General features: G+C 42.9%; 1 protein-coding gene across 4 annotated transcripts in view; it reads left to right on the top strand.

The window, feature by feature from the left end:
- The window catches only part of FRMD6 (FERM domain containing 6), a 72,940-nt gene extending 54,950 nt beyond the window's left edge, over positions 1 to 17,990 (top strand). For all 4 annotated transcript variants that reach the window (XM_087820517.1, XM_087820520.1, XM_087820507.1 and 1 more), the window contains exons 8-14: positions 3,438 to 3,503; positions 4,343 to 4,411; positions 7,009 to 7,183; positions 11,029 to 11,364; positions 12,463 to 12,594; positions 14,884 to 14,975; positions 16,914 to 17,990. In XM_087820517.1, the coding sequence (XP_087676643.1) occupies positions 3,438 to 3,503; positions 4,343 to 4,411; positions 7,009 to 7,183; positions 11,029 to 11,364; positions 12,463 to 12,594; positions 14,884 to 14,975; positions 16,914 to 17,198 (1,155 nt within the window). In that variant the 3' untranslated portion in view covers positions 17,199 to 17,990. The remainder of the gene's footprint in view (positions 1 to 3,437; positions 3,504 to 4,342; positions 4,412 to 7,008; positions 7,184 to 11,028; positions 11,365 to 12,462; positions 12,595 to 14,883; positions 14,976 to 16,913) is intronic.
- Positions 17,991 to 18,817: the final 827 nt, after the last annotated feature.

The raw sequence follows: 18,817 nt of genomic DNA, 5'->3' as shown, positions 1-18,817 counted from the left end.
GGGGCTTTTAAAAGAGATTCCTGCGACCCGCCGTTTGTCACCGCAGGCCAGCCTCGGAGTGGGTGATGCCTTTCCTCGGGCCTGGGCGCAGGTTCTGATGTTGCAGTAACACGTGGCCGCATATTGTGATCTGGCTTTTCGGTGATAAGAAATAGTTCCTTTTCTCCTCCCCGGATCTGCACCCCTGTCTCGGGGAGTAACGTTGGCAGCTTCTTTGATCGGTAGTTTTTAATATTCCTCCAAGCGAAGTCCTGCCTGCATCGTATCCATTAATAACAAGAGTGTCACCAAGACAGCTAGTGTTTGTTGAGTCCTATGTTTATTTTTACTCTTTTTTAAATTTATTCCTCACAACTCTGTAGGATAGGAACTATAATCATTTTACAGACAAGGAAGCAGACTAAGGACCACACAGCTAGTAAGTGGCAGAGCCAGGATTCAACCCAGGTCCATTTGAAGACAGAGCCTGTGCGCTTTCACCACCGAACTCTGCGCTTCCCTCTCTCTCTGATGTTTGTCACTCTCTTTTGTGTCTTGTGTATCCCTTAGCCTCATTGTTTCAGGGGTCAGAGGTCACGCTCCCAAATAACCGTTGGGGGCCAGGCTCTGCAGGGAATCACTCGCACTACTGTTGATCATCTCCTGTCTCCCCTCCCCTCTCCTTGCCACATTTCACTCCTGAATTCCCAGTAACATATTCAGAGGTATATTCTCGAACCGAATCGGATACTGCGTGGTTCAGAGAGTGGTCTCTTGGGCCTGACTTGTGGGATTGACTCCTCTGACCTCTCACCATGTGGCCTTAGGCAACTTGCTTAACTTCCCCGAAGGTAGATGGGGCTGGTCACATGCCTGCCTCTGAGGCTCACTGAAGACCGAAAGGGTAGTGGATGAAAAGCGCTTGAAGCGGTTCTTACCGTCACCACTGCCGCACCCGTAATGGTAAGATTAGCATAACTGGACCGTTGGACACGGGTCTATAGTTGGGATATTCTGCTGATCATCGTGCCTGGTTCAGAAAACTCAGCAGGGGACCAAAGGATGGTATGTTTTTTCTCTTCCACGCCCAAGAGATGCATTGTTAACGCCCTGTCACCCATGAAAGGCTCAGCTGAGTTCCATAAAATCTCTTCGGCTAAATTCCTAAAGGACTGAATCGGTATTTTTTTTTTCCTTAAGAAATTTTATTTGTGACAATTTATAGGAAGAAATGCAAATAAAGACATTTTTGACAATCAGTGTAGGATTTTAAAATGTGTGAAGTATCAATGGTGCCTTGAAAAGAGTATGGCTTTGGAATCAGATGTCAGTTAGAAACCCTGTATTACCACTGATTATTGCTAGGACCCCAAGCAAACATAACTATAATTCTGGGCCATCTATTAAGTGGGAATGATTCTATATATTTCTGAGGTTGGGGAAGTTCTGTGAGATAATGAATCTGAAATAACCAGGTAGAGTGCCTGGTACATCAGTGATTCTTATTTGATAGGGAAATTTAGTATTTAAAAAAAATCCTATTCACCCCGGCCAGGTAGCTCAGGTGGTTAGAGCGGTGTCCTGATACATCAAAGTTACGGGTTTGATCCCTGGTCAGGGCACATGCAAGAATCAACCAATGAGTACAGAAATAAGTGGAACAAATCCATGTCTCTCTCCCTCTCTCTTCCCCTCCCTTTCTCTCCCCCCCTTCCTCATCCCCCTTCCTCTCTTTCTCTAAAAATCAATTTTTAAAAGCCCTTTTAAGAATCATTTAGTGAAGTAGACATCCTCAATTTATCTTTTGTGTAAAAATTAATCTTTCAAATTTACTTAAAGTGCAGTACTTCTACATGGCATGGAAAATGACTCTTGTCTTCTTAAAATGAGATAATTAATCATAGTAATGTAACTGAATGAAGTGGGGAAATAGATATTGTCACCTAATGGGCAGAGTTTTCATTCCTTGGAGAAGTCAAGTGGCGGCCACTAAAACTGCTTCATTTAAGGCCTGGTTACAAAATGGAAATAAGGTAGATGGAGGACAGGAAACATGCTGAAAAAGATAAAATTCTGTGCCTCTTTTCCAGTACTGCACACCTCATACACACACAACCAGCATTTTTATGAGCACAGTCTGATTTCAGGAAGCAATCAGAACAGCCTTGAAAAGGAAATTGGCCTAAACTCCTAGTGATGGATTGGTTTCTCTTATAAATATGTTCCTTTCTTGTTGTAAAAATATATTGGTTGGAAAAAACAACCCAAACAGTAAAATCAGGCTATGTCTTCTGTTTTCTGTGCCTGGTGAGGATGCATTTTCAAAAAATATTTTTACCATGTTCACGGAGAAACTGGCACCAAACGTAATAAACATGAGTACATATTTATTGTTTTTACTGAGAAATTTCATAATGAAAATAGTTTACTTAGTAATTTTATGTCTCATTTTAAAGTTTATCGTTTATATTCACTGTTACAGATGCACACTTAAAAGATTTGGCCGATTCTCTGAGTACATTCTTAATGGTAGAATTTTTTTCCTTATGTAGTTGTATTTTATTTTTAACAGTTTATGGTTTAGCTGGTAGACTGTATATCATTTTGGCAAGTAATAATTGAACATTTTAAAAATAAGTACTTTTTAAAAAAACTAACTGAATATAAAATTTTTACAGCTTTATTATCTGTCTGCATGAGAAGCCCATAAATATTTAGGCTTGCCTCTATTTTTAGCTTCTGAGCTGGGAGAGTTACCCAGTTTGAAACATATAAAGCCTGGTGCATCTCAGAATTTAACTATCACATTAGAGTCAAGATTCTAAGATCTGAGAGAAGGTTAAGTATAAGGCAGGAGGTAAAAAAAAAAAAAAAAAAATGCAAACGCTGCAAAAATTGTCTTATTTACTGAAGTTCTCAAGAACATAAGTATTTAGAATGTTGTTAGATATGAAAGTATATTGAATATAGTGAAAACACTGATGCTTTTAAATCTCAAGGATTTAAAAATGTAGAATAGACCATCATTGATTTGCCACGTGCTCATGATTTTCTTTTCTTTTTTTCTTTTTTCTTTCTTTTTTCAATTGATCTTTTAGAGAGAGGAAGGAAGTGGGGGGAGAGAGAAACATTGATGTAAGAGAGAAACATCAATCAGTTGCCTCCCTTACCCACCCCGACCAGGGATCAAGTGGGCAACCGGGGCATGTGCCCTGACCGGGAACTGAACCAACAACCTCTTGGTGCACCGGAGGACGCTCACCCAACTGAGCCACACTGGCCAGAGCTTATGATTTCCTTAAAGCTTGTAGGAAACTAGGGATGCAAAAGGCAAGAGCAAAGTTATTTCAAGTCAAAAACTTTCCAGTTCTGAAATTTCTTTGTCTTTCTTTTGTCTGGTGCTGAATTGTCCATTATAGAAGAAAAATATACTTCTTCATAAAATTTTATTCCTACAGGATAAAAGGGAAATTGAAGCTTCTCTGACCCTTGGACTGACCATGCGGGGAATACAGATTTTCCAGGTTAGTAACTGAGGGAAATGAGTGTCCAGTGGTGCCTACTCTCTCTCACGCTGGCCGGGTGCCTGTGTGGTCCTGGGATGGGTCCGCCGGTCCTTCCATGGCAGGGATTGCCCCTGTTTCCTGCATCCAGCGCACATGTGGATGATGTGAGATGGACGGAGCGATGCAGCCGAAACCTTGTAGTAACAAGTCCTTTAGAACAGAAAACAAAAAGCCAAAGATCAGCCCACATTCATCACCAATAGATCGTTAATGTCCAGACATTTTTTTGGTCTGTGTCATTGGTTTTCAGTGCACTCTTTTGTCCTCTGGAGCATTTATAACTGTGTAGAGATGACATATTAATACAGTGCCTGAGCCGACGTTTTAATTTCCGTCACACTTTTCTGATGAAGCTGTCCCTTGAATAAATAGGTGGGATGGTGCTCTGCTACAGCCATCAATGAGGGGAAGTAAAGGCCCCTTTCCGGGAGACCTAGGAGAATCTAAGGATGTCTTCTCTTGGATGTAGGCCAAATACCCAACTGTGAAAGCCTGAGCACCTTATCTCATCTCTTGAATGCCTGAGTCTTTGGACTTTTTATTTAAATTTACGGATAGGCCAAGAGAGGAAAGCTTGCCTTAAAAGGGCCCGTTAATGATGCAGTCACTCAGGAACCAGAAGCTACAGAATTGTATCGCTAATCTTTTAATTACTGTCTGCGCATCTCCAGAGAGAGTTGAGGACCTCTTTCAGATTTTAATTAATGGGTTTTCACTTTCTGGGAGATAAATTAGAGCCATTTCAGTGTCTGTCAGTTTCATCAGTAACTCCATATGCATTATAATTCTTCCCACAGAATTTAGATGAAGAGAAACAATTACTTTATGATTTCCCCTGGACGAATGTTGGAAAGCTGGTGTTTGTGGTAAGTTTAAAATAACTGACTAAAATAAATTATTCAACTTATTTGTGGGTTTTGTGGGGGTTTTTGTATTTTTGTTGTTTCTTGTTTCTTAAAACAATATTGTCCCAGGCACAAAAGTTGATAGGCTTTAAAAGTTGATGATGAAGATAATTAGCTTTCTTATATTCTTATGCATGTGCTATAATCCTTGTCACTTGTCAGTAGTGAACCTAAAATTAAAGAATCTTATAGCAAATAAATTACTAATTTAATTTGTGTATCTGGTCTCTACCACACCACCCTAAGTTATTCTACTCACAGAATAAATGTAGTAAGAAAAGTACAAGATGAGTTCATTCAAATAGAATTATTTTAAAAGCATACAGTGGAGGGATTAGAAAACAGAAAGTGGTAATCACAGGGTAAGTTACTCTTAGTGCGGGGACCGGCCAATTCTTTTGGAAGTTACTTCTTTTGAGCAAAGCATAAAGAGTAATATAAAAAGATGTTTCTATTAATATCTGACTCTTTGAAACTCATCATTATAAAGAAAGGTCTAGAGTTCTTAACGGGAAAAACACTTTTACTTTTAGGATATTGAGAATGGTACACTTTTTTTTTTTTTTGGGTAGAGCAAATTCATGACTTTTCCAGCTGTTTCTTTTCTTTGTCAGCTATATCCATATTTTAGTAGGGTTCAAAGAATTACAGTTAATAGTGTGCCTGTCTAGTAGTCATTAAAATCCACAGTTTTTCTTTATTCAGAAACTATTGAAAAAATACACAAAGAAAGGGGGAAGACAAGGACTTGTGCACATGGGCCTGTCCCATGAGGAAGATGGCCTCTGTAAAGAAAGGGCCGTATTGCCAGATAACACTGGGCACAGATTCCACACTGCCCTGTGAGTCAGAAGACCTGCTCCTGACTTTACATTACTTTAATTGCTTGGGCACAGTTCAATCTGATTCACTTTACTCAGACATTAAGTGGGGCCTGACCTGCCTCCTCCCTGCTGGCTCTCTTTTGTTCCAGCTCTTTGTGAAAGGATCTGAGGTGTTTGAAAATGAGCAAATTATTACCATACTTGCTCCTCTCGTGTCCCACATTAAGTAGTAATAAAATGCATTTATGAAATTGAGTGTTTTAAGGGTCCTGGACTCAGTGGTCCCTGAATCTAGTTTGCATCAGACACGTCTTGAGGAGCTTGTTGGAGATACAGGTTTTTGTGCCGCGTCCTCCTGTCTTAGAGATTTTTGATTCAGTGGCCATGGGTTGACAGACTTCCCAGATGAGTCTTCTCGCAGCCAGCCCAGCCCTGCCTAGCTGTGTGACCTTGAGCAAATTGCTTAACCTCTGTGCCTTGGTTTCTTCATTTCAAAATGGGGATAATTGGCCCTCCCCGATGGCCTTACTGCGAGGATGAATGAGCTGCTTAGTGAACTCAGAGGTGAAAAATTCCATCCCTACCTGAGTTACATAAACCCCTGCTTTGTACTGACTTCAGGTTAGACTGTGCCTCCCTCTTTGCTTCACTTCTCCCCTCTGGCTGAGAATCATTTTGTCTGGAATATTCCTTCTCCTAGTTCTGTAGCCTTATTCATTATTAGGAAAGTGAAAGAAATTCAAAATATCCTATAACTGTAAGAAACTCTGCCAAACTCACCCTCAACTGTGAACTTTATGTTAATGACCCCAGACTTAAAAACATGTGACTCCTTATATCTCTTTTGATAGATACTTGATACTACTTACATCTCTTCTTTCTCTTTCCTGTCCCATCCCTCTCACCATCCCTCTCGCCATCCCTCTAGCTTCCAGCTCCCTCTTTTCCCAGCCAGAGAGGTTTTATATTTTTTCTAACCCCTAAATAGGTATCCAGTATTTTCCACTATCATAATTCTATTTCCTTCCCAGAATTTATCCTAAACTATAATTATTCTATGTGTTAATTTACCATCTGTCCCACCAGAATGTGTCTCCAGGAGGGTGGGGACCTTGTCTGTTCTAGTCACTTATTTTCTCAGTTTCTGTCTGGCACACGGTTTGGTCCGTGGCACGCGTTTCACAGGTATTTGAATGCATTCCGTTTCTGGAATTGGTTTGCTGAGTTAAGGTGCTGGGATTGCATTTGAGGATGCTGTCATGATGGGCCCTTCTCTCCTCCATAATATAAATGGCTTGACCAGCCAGAGAAACTGAAGATAGTCCTCAGCTGTCATACTCAGCCAGTGATTACCAACAGACAGTTGCTAGACACTCTCCTGAATTTTGGGTAATCCTCTATCTGTGGCAGTTTTGAAAGAGAACACAGTAATTTATGCCTCAGCCAAGTTTGAATGGAGCTTTATACAGCAAGTCCTCAAAGCCATCAATAGGTTCAGTGACTTTCAGCAAAATGACATATGACAAAACCAATGTTGCTATAGGCTAATTGATAGAAACAAGAGTTAGGTTCCCACAGCATCTCGTCAATGTTGTGATGAAATGACGTCATCCAAGGCCCTTCTGCATATCTATTTCTGAATCTGTTGCTTTCCTTAATAAACAGAAAACGAAGGAGACCTGGGTAAATCAGAGACTTTTCTTCCCGGATGTGATTTGTTCTTTCCCTCCCCAGGGTAAGAAATTTGAGATTTTGCCAGATGGCTTGCCCTCGGCCAGGAAGCTCATTTACTACACGGGGTGCCCCATGCGCTCCCGGCACCTCCTGCAGCTCCTGAGCAACAGCCACCGCCTCTACATGAACCTGCAGCCCGTCCTGCGCCACATCCGGAAGCTGGAGGAAAACGAAGGTATCACGGGCCCTCTGATGGGGAGGCAGATGCTGCCTTTGCCACCGGGGACCCTTACTCCACAGCTGCCATGAGCTGGCTTTGGGCGCCTGCAGGCTGGGATTTGGGGGCTGGGCCTCTCAGATTTAGTGTAGCATTTCTGCTTATATCTCAGCAACGTTCCCAGAGGCAAGGGATAGCTTGGACGCCACCAGCTGTACCCATCCCAAATAGCCCAGGTTATCCCTGTCACTTAGCTACCCCTTGAGTACTGTCTCTTTAAATTATCTCATGCTCGGCTTAAAAATCCTTGCAAAAAGCCACTACGTGAAGGTGCAGGCGCAGGGTTATCTGCATCTTAGAGCTCTGTATGTACACCGATCCACCTTGGTTCTATTATCTGCAAGTGATCTGAAATTCCTTCCAGTGAAGTGGGTCACAGAAATGGCTTGAGTGTCTCGGATTGCCTGCAGGGAGGTCCCCAAGTCCGTCTTAGGAAGAATGACAAAGGAGAGAGAAATTTTCATTTGAGGATTTTTATTAGCCAGTTCTGTGGGGGCTTGGCTGAGACACAGACAGAATAGAGCAGTCTGCTTAGGGCCCCTAAGAGCAGGCTCCCACTTTACAATAATAAACTCATGGCTGGCTCTTTGTCTTCAGTTATGCCACCTGGGGTTATTCCATTTAACACTCCCAACTTCTCATCTCCCAAAATGTGACTTTGCGTATTTGTTTATTTTTTTAATGTCTTTAGTTTACTTTGCAAATTTATGTTGCTCTAATTCTTGGTAATTTGATCAGATCAGTAGATTTTAGGGATTTGCATGATCATTAGGATGCGGGTTCATATCTTAGGTCCGTGTCTGAAACAATCACCTCTCAGACCCCACCTTTCCCACAGAAACAAGGCAAATACCAGTTCACTCTTAACAAGCTAAAAACCTGATAGAGGTGTGCACATCTGATAGATATCTTTCCAAAGCTGTCCCTATCTAAATGAGACCCAGTTTGGAGCTGTCATTGTAATTTAAGTAACTATCAGAACATGAATCATCTCCCTGTCTGCCACCAAGCTGCATCTGTCTTCTGAGAGAATGGGTAAAAGTGTCAGGTGTATTGGCTTCCTCCGCTGCCAGACTGCCAGTTCTTCCCCGCGGTGACTCATTGGTATCACAAATATATCTCTCCGACACTGACATGACTATGAAGAATTCAGACGGGAAAGAGTGCCAAGGAAACTTGCGAGAGTAGGTAGGCAGCTTCATTAGGTTCAGAGCCCATCATTTGCCAAGTCAGTCTCATTCCTAATTGGTGCCTTGAGAAGTTCATTTATTCCCCCAGCTCTCCTCTACCAGCAGCATTTTAGTAAATTCTTGTTTAGGTGACTTTAGGAGGAGCTCTTTAGAGCCCATAAAAATTAATGAACATGAACCATAGGGTAGTCTAAGGTAGACGACTCAGCATAGTACCAGGTGCATTTGGGGCTTATGTATGTAGGGCGATGAAGGAATGAAAAAGCTGTAAGCTGGATCTTCAAAAAGAATCTTATTTTTCTTAATTAAATTTAACTTAGAGTCACCTTGTCTGAAATACTATTTTAGCATTTTGTAGTAGAAAATGATCACAAGAATTCTCCCATAGTATTTAGAAGGGAAGAAATGCCTTTGTCATTAAAAACATTTTAACCCAACTTTATTCGGTAGCTGGAGCTTATTCTTAAGTCATATATCCCGAAGTCACATCGACTGCATATATGCTAAAATAATGTGTGAACACCTGTGGTCTCTGAGCTTTTAGCACAGAAGTAATAGCAGAACACGGGCATGTGGACCGCCTGCGCTGTTGACACCAGAGATTACTCGGGGGATGAGAGGTTGCATCTGGTGCATTTTGCATCTCTCAGAATAAATGTCCGCATTATTTCAGCATTTCCCTCAGTTTGTGACTGAGTGGTGTGAAGCTTCTTAAAGGTTTGCTGAGGGTCTGAGTGATGCAGTACTCACTGTGAAGGGGACAGAAGCCAGCCAGTGGAGCACCAGGGCTGCTGCACACTGACAGCAAGTAGGTTTACACTGGACTCCTGTCAGGAGGAAAGCAGGCGGCGAGTGCCTGTCGTCCAGGGAGTGGACTCCTGAGCACAGACGGCTAGGATTGGCTCCAAAGCCTCCAGGAAGCTGGGATTAAAAGGACTATTTGTAAAGAGGTAGTAAAGCTTTTAAATGATTAGATCCACAATTCCCAATCGTCTTAGAACTCTGACACCCTATACAAACTTTTCCTTTTTTTTCTTGGTGTTTTTTTTTTTTTTTTTACTGTTTTTCTTTTTTTCTTCACTTGCCACTCTTCCAGGGGTCACTGACTATCTATTATTTTCAAACTACAGTAAATAGAAATTGTATGAGAATTTTGCAGGTGCTTTTATAAAGCTCTCATCTTCATTTTGACCCCTGTTGCCTTCAGAAAACAGGAATCATTAGAACCCTGTCCTGCCCTAAAAATGGATCGGATGCACTTTTTTCTCAGTGATGTGTGTTGGGCTCTGATGTCCTGTCGAGGCTGCTTTCTCTGTGGCTACACACACACACCTTTGTGTTTTAGCCCAATTCCTTAGAACTGGCATGAAGGGGCCGGAGCCCAGAAATCACACTCGCCCTTCTCCAAGCATTTTTCCTATTATGCCTCCAGGAAAGCACACCATCTTCTCTTTCTGCTGATGCTCATTCCCTCTCAGGATCCTGTGGCAATTGCACTTCAGAGCTGGATTCAGACATCCACAGTGCAAGTGTTTTTACTTAACGAGAAACAAGACAATTAAATCCATTTCAGCCCCCTGAGAACCCAATTAGTCTCCTCGTTAGCAGTTTCTGAGATAATATCAACCTAACGTTCCCCAAATGCTCTCTCCATTTTTAGCATTCTTCTAATGAGCTATTTCTTATCCGTATTAAAAATATGAGGAGGCTCAACTATTTTTTTGTTCTAAATTTCTGACGTTTTTGTGTCAGTTCTACCCCTGCACCCCAGTTGTAACTTGGTGCCTTAGTATAATGGCTGGTTTAGCATTTGATAAAAGGGACTTTCCAATATTGTGTGTCTGCCTTAAAGAACAGCACCGATGTGTTACAGAACATTTTTACCAGCCAGAGGCCACATGGCAAACCATTAGTGACTACTGTGTTTTCTAAGTAGATGACAAAGCCTCACTAATTCAGCCTTCATGGAGAAAAGCAGCCTTCACCAGTGTAAGTCTAAATTTCGGAATTCTTTGAAAGAAATTCTCAGAAGAATAGTTTTATTTTAAATCATATTCAACAGAGCTAAGCAAACAATGGACCAAAGGAACAAATAAAACGAATGGCAGTTAGCACAGTAGGTTTATTCAACAGTCTCCTAGAGCGGTGCTTCTGAAATTTGTCCGGGGGGTGGGGAAGGACCGGGCTTTTAAAATTTCTGATCCACTGTGGACTGATACTTATGCAAAATGCAAAGTCACACTAGTGGCTGCCATGACAGTGTCAGATTGCTCTAAAACTTTCTAAGTGTTTATTCTCAGTTACCGAACTTATTTCACTGTGCACCAGGAGCAGTTTGCTGACCAGAGGTGGTCGGTAGCATCCTTCCCTGGCCTTAGAAGCTTCAGAACGCCCTGGTGGTTCAAGTGCTCCCCTCAAATGTGTCATCCTGGTTTTTACTCACTTTTCAGTGTTCTTAAGTGGAGAGCCTGTCAGAATTAGAACCACTTTCCAGCCGCTAGATTCTGAGTGTGAAATTGTCCTTGTTCGGGCCTGATGAGTGACCCCCTTAAGCTCCCCAGCCGGCCCTTCTCTCTGGGTTGACCGTAGTGATGAGCTGTGCTCCCCCCCCAGAGAAGAAGCAGTACCGGGAGTCCTACATCAGCGACAACCTGGACCTTGACATGGACCAGCTGGAAAAGCGGTCCCGGGCCAGCGGGAGCAGCGCGGGCAGCGTGAAGCATAAGCGCCTGTCTCGTCACTCCACCGCCAGCCACAGCAGTTCCCACACCTCAGGCATCGAGGCGGACACCAAGCCCCGGGACGCGGGGCCCGAGGACAGCTACTCCGGCAGTGCCGTCCACCGCAAGCTGAAGACCTGCAGCTCCATGACCAGCCACGGCAGCTCGCACACCTCCGGGGTGGAGAGCGGGGGCAAGGACCGGCTGGAAGAGGACTCCCAGGACGACGGTAACCTTTTCCCCAGGCACCCCAAGCTAACGGTGCCGCCTCTTCTCTCCGAGTTGTTTCTCAGGTATTAGGTCCATAGAATTGACGTCAGCAGAACATCTGAGAAGTAGCAGGAGGGGAAGAGGTATCTTGCCATCTTCCCCAATGACTTGGTTGGGTTGTGTTTGTGAACAAAACATCCCTGTAGTCATGATCCTTTGCCACACAGGGTTGGATGGTTGTGCATTCGTGGATTCTAAGTTTAGTGGTTTATATGGAGTAGAAGTTAGTCCTGCAGCCCTTGGGTCCACATTTCTGATTTCCAGTTGAAATAAGCATCGATTAAGACAACAGACTGGATTCAGTGATGGTAACATAAATGTCTTGAACTTATACCAAAAAAAGAAAAAATATATATGAGCCCAGGCCATTTGATTAATTAGCATTTCTTAAATACTTCCCATGTCACCAGAACCCTAGGGAGTATAAAATAAATGCAGCATCTGGCTGTTTCACTCTGTGGTAAGGAAAGGAGACAAGACCAACAGCCTGTATCAGCCAAACTTGGCATTTGTGTGCACCCTTTTTATTATTTTCTGCCTCAAATAATTGCTATAGCATTCAGGTTTGGGGAGAAGATTCTGACTCCATTAAGGAAAACTGCAGAACATATGTTTGGTTGTTATAGGATTCATGTGGGTCTCTAATGGAGTCACTAACTGCCCTGAGAGTAGGCAGCTATGGGCAGTGGGGAGCTTCATGAACTCCTCACTCTCTCTGTGTCAACAGTCTGCTTTGGCATTAGGCAGGTGACCCTTCGGTCTCTTTTGCCCTGTCACTGCAGAGTGATAGTGCAATTTTTCTTCTTTCTTAAAGAGTAAACAATTATCAACAGTCAAATAGTGCCATTAGAAGACTTGTAGATAACACAGGAGTCCTTTGAAAAAGAAAACAAATAGCATCTAGTTGAGAATTGTCCCTGGAGTGGACTGTTGTAGAGCCGTATTAGCCCAATTTATTTTTAAGTATGAATAATTACATAACCTCCCTCATGTAGCTATTCATTATGACGGCCATTACCCTTTATGTTACTACATGTCTTTTCCTTTTCTGTGGCAGAAATAGAGATGTTGGTTGATGACCCCAGGGACCTGGAGCAGATGAACGAAGAGTCCCTGGAGGTCAGCCCAGACATGTGCATCTACATCACGGAGGACATGCTCCTGTCGCGGAAGCTGAATGGACACTCTGGTGAGCTCTCATGGGAAGTTCTTCTTAGCTAGTGATTGTCCATGAGAAGCAAAAATAGAAGGGGTGGGACTGGGTCAGAGACAGGACTAGAATTAGAGCCTTTCCAAGTCAGTGTCATGAACAGCAGGATGGAGTGCCTCCTGTGGAGGGAAGGAAAGGGAAGGGGGAGAGGCCCCCGGGATTGGGGAGTGGCATCTTCTACCCCTTGCTCTGGATAAAGTTGTAATATAGAGTTCTTTCTCCTGTGCTATTTTAAATGATAATCAGGAAATCATACATCTGGAAGGGTCCTTGGAGACCCTTTAGACCAGCCTCCTCCTTTTCACAGATGAGAAACCCTGTAGATTAGAGAGGACAGATGCTGCATGGCTGGAAAGAGGTCAGGTCCCCAGGTGTATCTGTTTTGTTTTCCCCAGTATATTTCACAAGGTACAGGAATCTGGAGGAAAAAGTATCAAAAAGATTGACATAAAAAGGCACTTTTATATTCCATGTTTGATGAATTCTAGAAAACATCCATTCACCGTAACCCTAGTATAGGGTTCTATAATGTTACAGAATATAGTATAATATTTAGTTCCATCAAATGAAAGATGTTATCCTAAAAAAAATAGCAACAGAGGTTTTGTTTTTAAACCTCAGTTACTTCTGTTTTTGTCACACGTCACGAATTCGCCTCTGTTCTTTAGAGAAAGATGCCTTAGGAACAGCACTATTGAATGGCCCAGGTGCTTGTTGTTAGGCCACTCAAAGCTTTGACTGAGTGAGAGACCCTGTTAGGACCGGAGTGACTGCCACTGCCCTGTCCAGACCCCCAGTCCCTGATGGCGAGCCTCTGCCATGCGCAGGGGCAGTGAGTAAGGCCAGCACGCAGCCGGCACCATCCTGGCTCTTACTCTGCAAGAGCGTGAGGGACCTTTTATTGCCGAACTCCAGTTGCTAGCGCAGCAGAACCATGGCCTGCAGATGCTCTGCCAGGAGCAGACCCACCGGCGGTGGAGGAGAATCGCTCTGCCTGACCAGCAAAGATTCAGCAGGCTGGTGCTCTGGTCATGCTTAGAGTTCTTATACCCAGCTTCCCCCCTTTTTTTGCCCATTTTTCCCAGCACATTCTCGCTTATGTGTGTGCACGTGCGTGTGCGCAAGTGCAAGCACCTAAAACAATGTACACCAAAGTGCCTGTGGGAAGGGGGTGTAAGGGAAAATAATACAGAAAGTTATTTCTGTAGGTTACTAGCAGTGGCTGAATAAAAACCACATTACTCATAGGGGTTTTTTTAATAAGGTGGGATGGTACTTAAGCTATTTGGCCCTAAGGACCTAGGACTTGACCTACTCACTTGCTTTATCTACTTGCAAGAAAAATATCAGTGATCTCCCCTTATATCTCCAGTTCTTGTTGGCAGTTTTACCTTCTGAAGCATTTCTTGGGGATGCTTCACTCACATGCCACAGTCTCATAAGAAAGTGTCAGCCCTGGATTTCTGTTTCCAAATATCAGCAGGTTGCCCCTGAGCCCTGGGGTGATTAGGGACCCTGTTGATCTTAGAGATCCAGATTGGGTCTTCACTGTGGCGTCCCCTTTCAGCCTCTTACCAGTGAGTGGGGTTGCCTGCGGGAGGTATGGGCCACAGCGTTCCTGTCAGCCAAGAAGAGCTTCCGTGAACCAAGCGTGTTGCATACACAGGCCCTGTGCCTCGCCCTTTTCAAGCACGTGCCCTTCAATCATCATAAAACTCTATGGAGAGCGCCCTTTATAGGAGGAGGAGACTGAGACACAGGGCGGCTAAGTAACCGGCTAGGATGTGTAGTTAATTCCATATCCGCCGAGTTCTAGCCCAGATCTGTGTGACCCCAGAGGCCAGAGCCCCCACACTTACCCACTGCACGTCCAAGTGGAACCAAACCTGGAAGGCTCCGTCACTGTTCAGGTGGGGTTCCATTCAAAGTTAGTGTTGTCTGAAAAGTGGGAAAACTTTAGGAGGTGTAATGAAGAGACTGCTTTACACCTACAGTGTTTGGTTTTACTACTAACTTCATCATTAATTAGAAATTTATTCTAGAAAATTCAGGCTCTAAACTACTTCCTACATTCATCTCCCCCCACCCCCGATTTACTGTAAGATATGAGATAGACGGTGTTGTCTACCACCAAAGAGTCAGAGTGAGAGTTTCCAATAATGATTAATATTTGACCTTTCATTCTTAGTAGTAGTAATATATTTCAGATATGTGGCAAGAGGTATGAATAATTTGAAGTCTTTGGTTTTTTTTTCTGTTTTACTTTAGGGCTGATTGTGAAAGAAATCGGTTCTTCCACCTCCAGCTCCTCAGAAACAGTTGTCAAACTTCGTGGCCAGAGTACCGATTCTCTTCCACAGGTATGGAAGGAACTGAACATTTTAAATAGGAACTTAACATTTATATTTATATAAAGAGGCAAAAATTAAAAATCCTGAGGAAATGGTTCTTACCAGAGACATACATTACAGTTTTATGCTGAGTTCACTTCCATTTTATTTGCTAGTTCCACTTACTTTTGAGTTGATTTGGTTTTGGGATAAATTATGTACTTCGTTTCACACTCTGTGGGTGGGAAGCCCTAGTGCTCAGACTTCAGGTCGATTCTGTGTGCATATGCGCTGACTCGCCACAACCTGTCAGCTGGGCTGTGTAGAAGTGTTTCCACGCTCTGATTCTTTCGTTCAGGGTAAATTTTCAAAGGGAGAGTATTTGGTAACCTGTGTTCACTGGTTAGGCTGTTAAAATGTCAAAAGATATAGATAAATTAACAATCTAATACTCATGGTTGCAGCATTTGGATATAACGTACAACATATATTCATCTCTATTTTCTGAGCACTCTCTATTGCTCCTTTATGTCTCTCTTTCTTGGGTTCTCTCTCACTCTCTTTTTTTTTTCTTCCTGTGTGTTTCTTTTATTATTATTTTTTTTCTCTCTCGTATTCCGGCAGTCTTTGCGTACTATCTCCCCCACACACCCCGACTTGCCCTTTCTTACTCTCCCATTTTAGTAGTCATAATGTGAAATGACACTTAATTAAATATTTTCTGAAAACTCCAATGAGTGACTTTTAAAGCTGTGTATGTAGCATGACGATTAGGTGGACGAGCTCCAGGCTCCAGCTGCCTGGGTTTGCATCCTGCTAGGACACTATGTGTTCGCTCTTATTGTACATAAACGTTCGTGGGGCACAGCGAAGGGTCAGAGTCCTTACCTACAAAGGGAGAGCATTTGTGTGCCTGCCTTGAGGATTCGTGGTGATGACCTAATGAATTCTCCGTGTGGAAGCACGTGGGCGCCTGGGAGGGCCACATCAGTACAGGGGACTGTCATCTTTAGGGAGTGCGCTGATGGGACACTTCCCACTAAAATACTCTTGGACTCAGACCCTGTTCTCTCCTGGTACTTTTGCCTCTTAATTCTGGCAGGTTTGGCCTTTGTGGTGGTCAGCAGCATAAGTTAGAGATATAATATCTCGTTTCTATAAACAACCCATTTAGTATCTTCCATTTATGTAATTAGCTGAGCTATTTTGCAGCCTATTTATATGTTCAGCCAGTACCACCTCTTGGGATAACAGTTCCAAAAGTCTGCTACCTGCTGTGTGAAGCATTTGGCAGAACTGGGCCCCGTGCAGTGTTCCAGAGCTGCCTCTTGGTCCTGGCGCTTGCTTACCAGCCTTCGCCGCACCAAGAACGCTTCAGGTTATTTTTCTACCCAAGAATTCTGGCCTTTAAAAAAAATAGTTCTTCGATCTGTGTTTCTTGAGTAATAATTGGTTTGTTTTCCCATTTCTTATAATAATAGACCTCGGCATGAAAGTGCTGCTGCACTGAACTGCCGTATCTCAGTGAAAAAAACAAAGAAACACTATCTTTTCTATACAGCCTTATTTTAAGACAATTGCTTCATTTCTGAGATGCCAGAGATGGTTGGATTCCTGTTGAGTTTACTTCTCTGTGCCTTGGATTATGCATCTGTAAAATGGGGAAAATAGCACGGGACTCATAGGGCTAATAGGGAGATTAAATGAGTTGATAATGCATGTAGTGTGTTTATATCAGGGCCTGCCGCATAATAAACACCCAGTAAATATAGCTGCTATTACTGTTATTGGCGGTGGGGATATTTTTCTTCTCGGGGCCAGGTACCTGAGATTGGAAGCCTGTCTAACATACAGGGATTCCTTATCCCTGCACATAATTTTGCAGCCTCTCTTTACAGGGCAAATATTGCTGACCTTTCACTTGAGCCTGTACTCTTGCAGTTGTTTCAGCCTTCCCTTGTTTTGCAGACTATATGTCGAAAACCAAAGACCTCCACCGATCGACATAGCTTGAGCCTCGATGACATCAGACTTTACCAGAAAGACTTCCTGCGCATCGCAGGCTTGTGTCAAGACACTGCTCAGAGCTACACTTTCGGATGTGGTCATGAACTGGATGAAGAAGGCCTCTACTGCAACAGCTGCTTGGCTCAGCAGTGTGTCAACATCCAAGATGCTTTTCCAGTCAAAAGAACCAGCAAATACTTTTCTCTGGATCTCACTCACGATGAGGTTCCGGAGTTTGTTGTATAAAGTCCATCTGCGTGCAGCTCTGCGGCCGCCTGCTGTTGGCCAGAGGCTGTGAAAGCCATGAGTTCTTTCTTATTTCTTGTGCCATATCTCCTCCGCCCAAAACACGGCTCGTTCTTTATGATACTTGCGACGGAAACAAAAGCCTTGGGACAATTGCACTTTAAGTATTATGCAGAGGTCAAAGAGAATGTACAGCCAGATAAGTGCCTGGAAGTTCATGATCCTTTGAAAGGAAATGTGCTTTACTGGTTACCAAGCCTTCAAAATATTGGACCGTGGTGTGTTTGCTGATCGTTTTGGTTTTTGGTTCAGTCACACATAACATCATGTTTTTTACCATGTGAATGTGTTGTTAGGTTTGTTTGCCTGTAAATTTTTTTTATTGCTCCCTCATGAAATGCCCACGTTTTGAGGGAGGAGAGAAAAGAGTCTCTCTTCTTTTACTGGAGAGGCCTTGCCTAGTCCAGAGCCATTGCCGCCTCCCTGGGGCTGTCCCAGAGCAGGCAGAGTTCTGTGGTTCTAGAAGCCAAAGAGACGTACAGAACAGAAGTGCAGCCCAGGGTAACCCCGAAGACGCGAATGAAGCAGCACCCGGGAGACTGCACGCTGCGATGCCTCCCCCCCGGTCAGTGCCACGTCGGCCTGCTCTTCCAGCTCAGTTGTGTTCACGTCATAATGTATTTTGTGGAATTTCCAACACTGTTTTCTGTTAAAACTATGGAAATGTCTTAGACATTTTGTACTTAGCGTTGTACTTAGTGGTGTTGTTTTTTAAATAAATCAAGAACAGATTATGGTAATGCTAGTTTCTGCTTAACCAAAAATACCCTAACTATACACATGTTATTATACATATATAAATACACGAGATGGTGCGTGTGTATATGTGTTGAAAGCTTCCATGACTATCTTGTAAACATGGTTTGTCTTGTTTAATATGGAGGATGTGTCATTGAATGAATGATACCTACAGACAATCAGCTGACATACATAGTTAAAAAATGACTATTTTCTCATGTGATTTTTGCCGTGATTCTCAACCCTGGTTGCATAATAGGTTTTTTTTTGGAGAGGTTTAAAAAATATATAATGTCTGGGTCCCACCTCCAATGAATTAAATGAGTCTCTTGCGGTGAGACCCAGGTGGAATTGCCGTTTCCTTTAAAGTTCCCTAAATGGAGCTGATATGCAGCAGAGTTGAAAACCACTGATTAAGAGGATGTCTTTTTATTAATTTAAAAGTAAAAGCAGAAAGTGTTAGAGTTTGAGAAGGGGCTGTTTGTAAGACAGTTACTGCCACTACTGTTAGGTATAAAGGAAACCAAGGGAGTGAACGTGTGAACCTTAGATGTACAGTGATGACGTTGCTCTCTCTCCAGGGGAGAATGTTAGCACAATGACTTTCTATGAGCTGTTTTTAATGATTTCATATTTAAAACATTTGTTTACCATATTTTGATATACCATTTTTTCTACCTACCAGGTTTTATTAAAAAAACAGCTATATATTATTTTCTAAAGAAACAGTCATATTTTTATACAAAATTAAGTTTTCAGGTAACAAAGACATAGATTTAGGGCACAGCAGAATGTGCAGTGTTACCCATGCATGGGAGTCA

This window comes from Miniopterus natalensis, chromosome 1 (assembly GCF_054644295.1).
Source record: "Miniopterus natalensis isolate mMinNat1 chromosome 1, mMinNat1.hap1, whole genome shotgun sequence".
Lineage (NCBI taxonomy): Eukaryota > Metazoa > Chordata > Mammalia > Chiroptera > Miniopteridae > Miniopterus > Miniopterus natalensis.
This window is presented reverse-complemented; position numbering and strand designations above follow the sequence as displayed.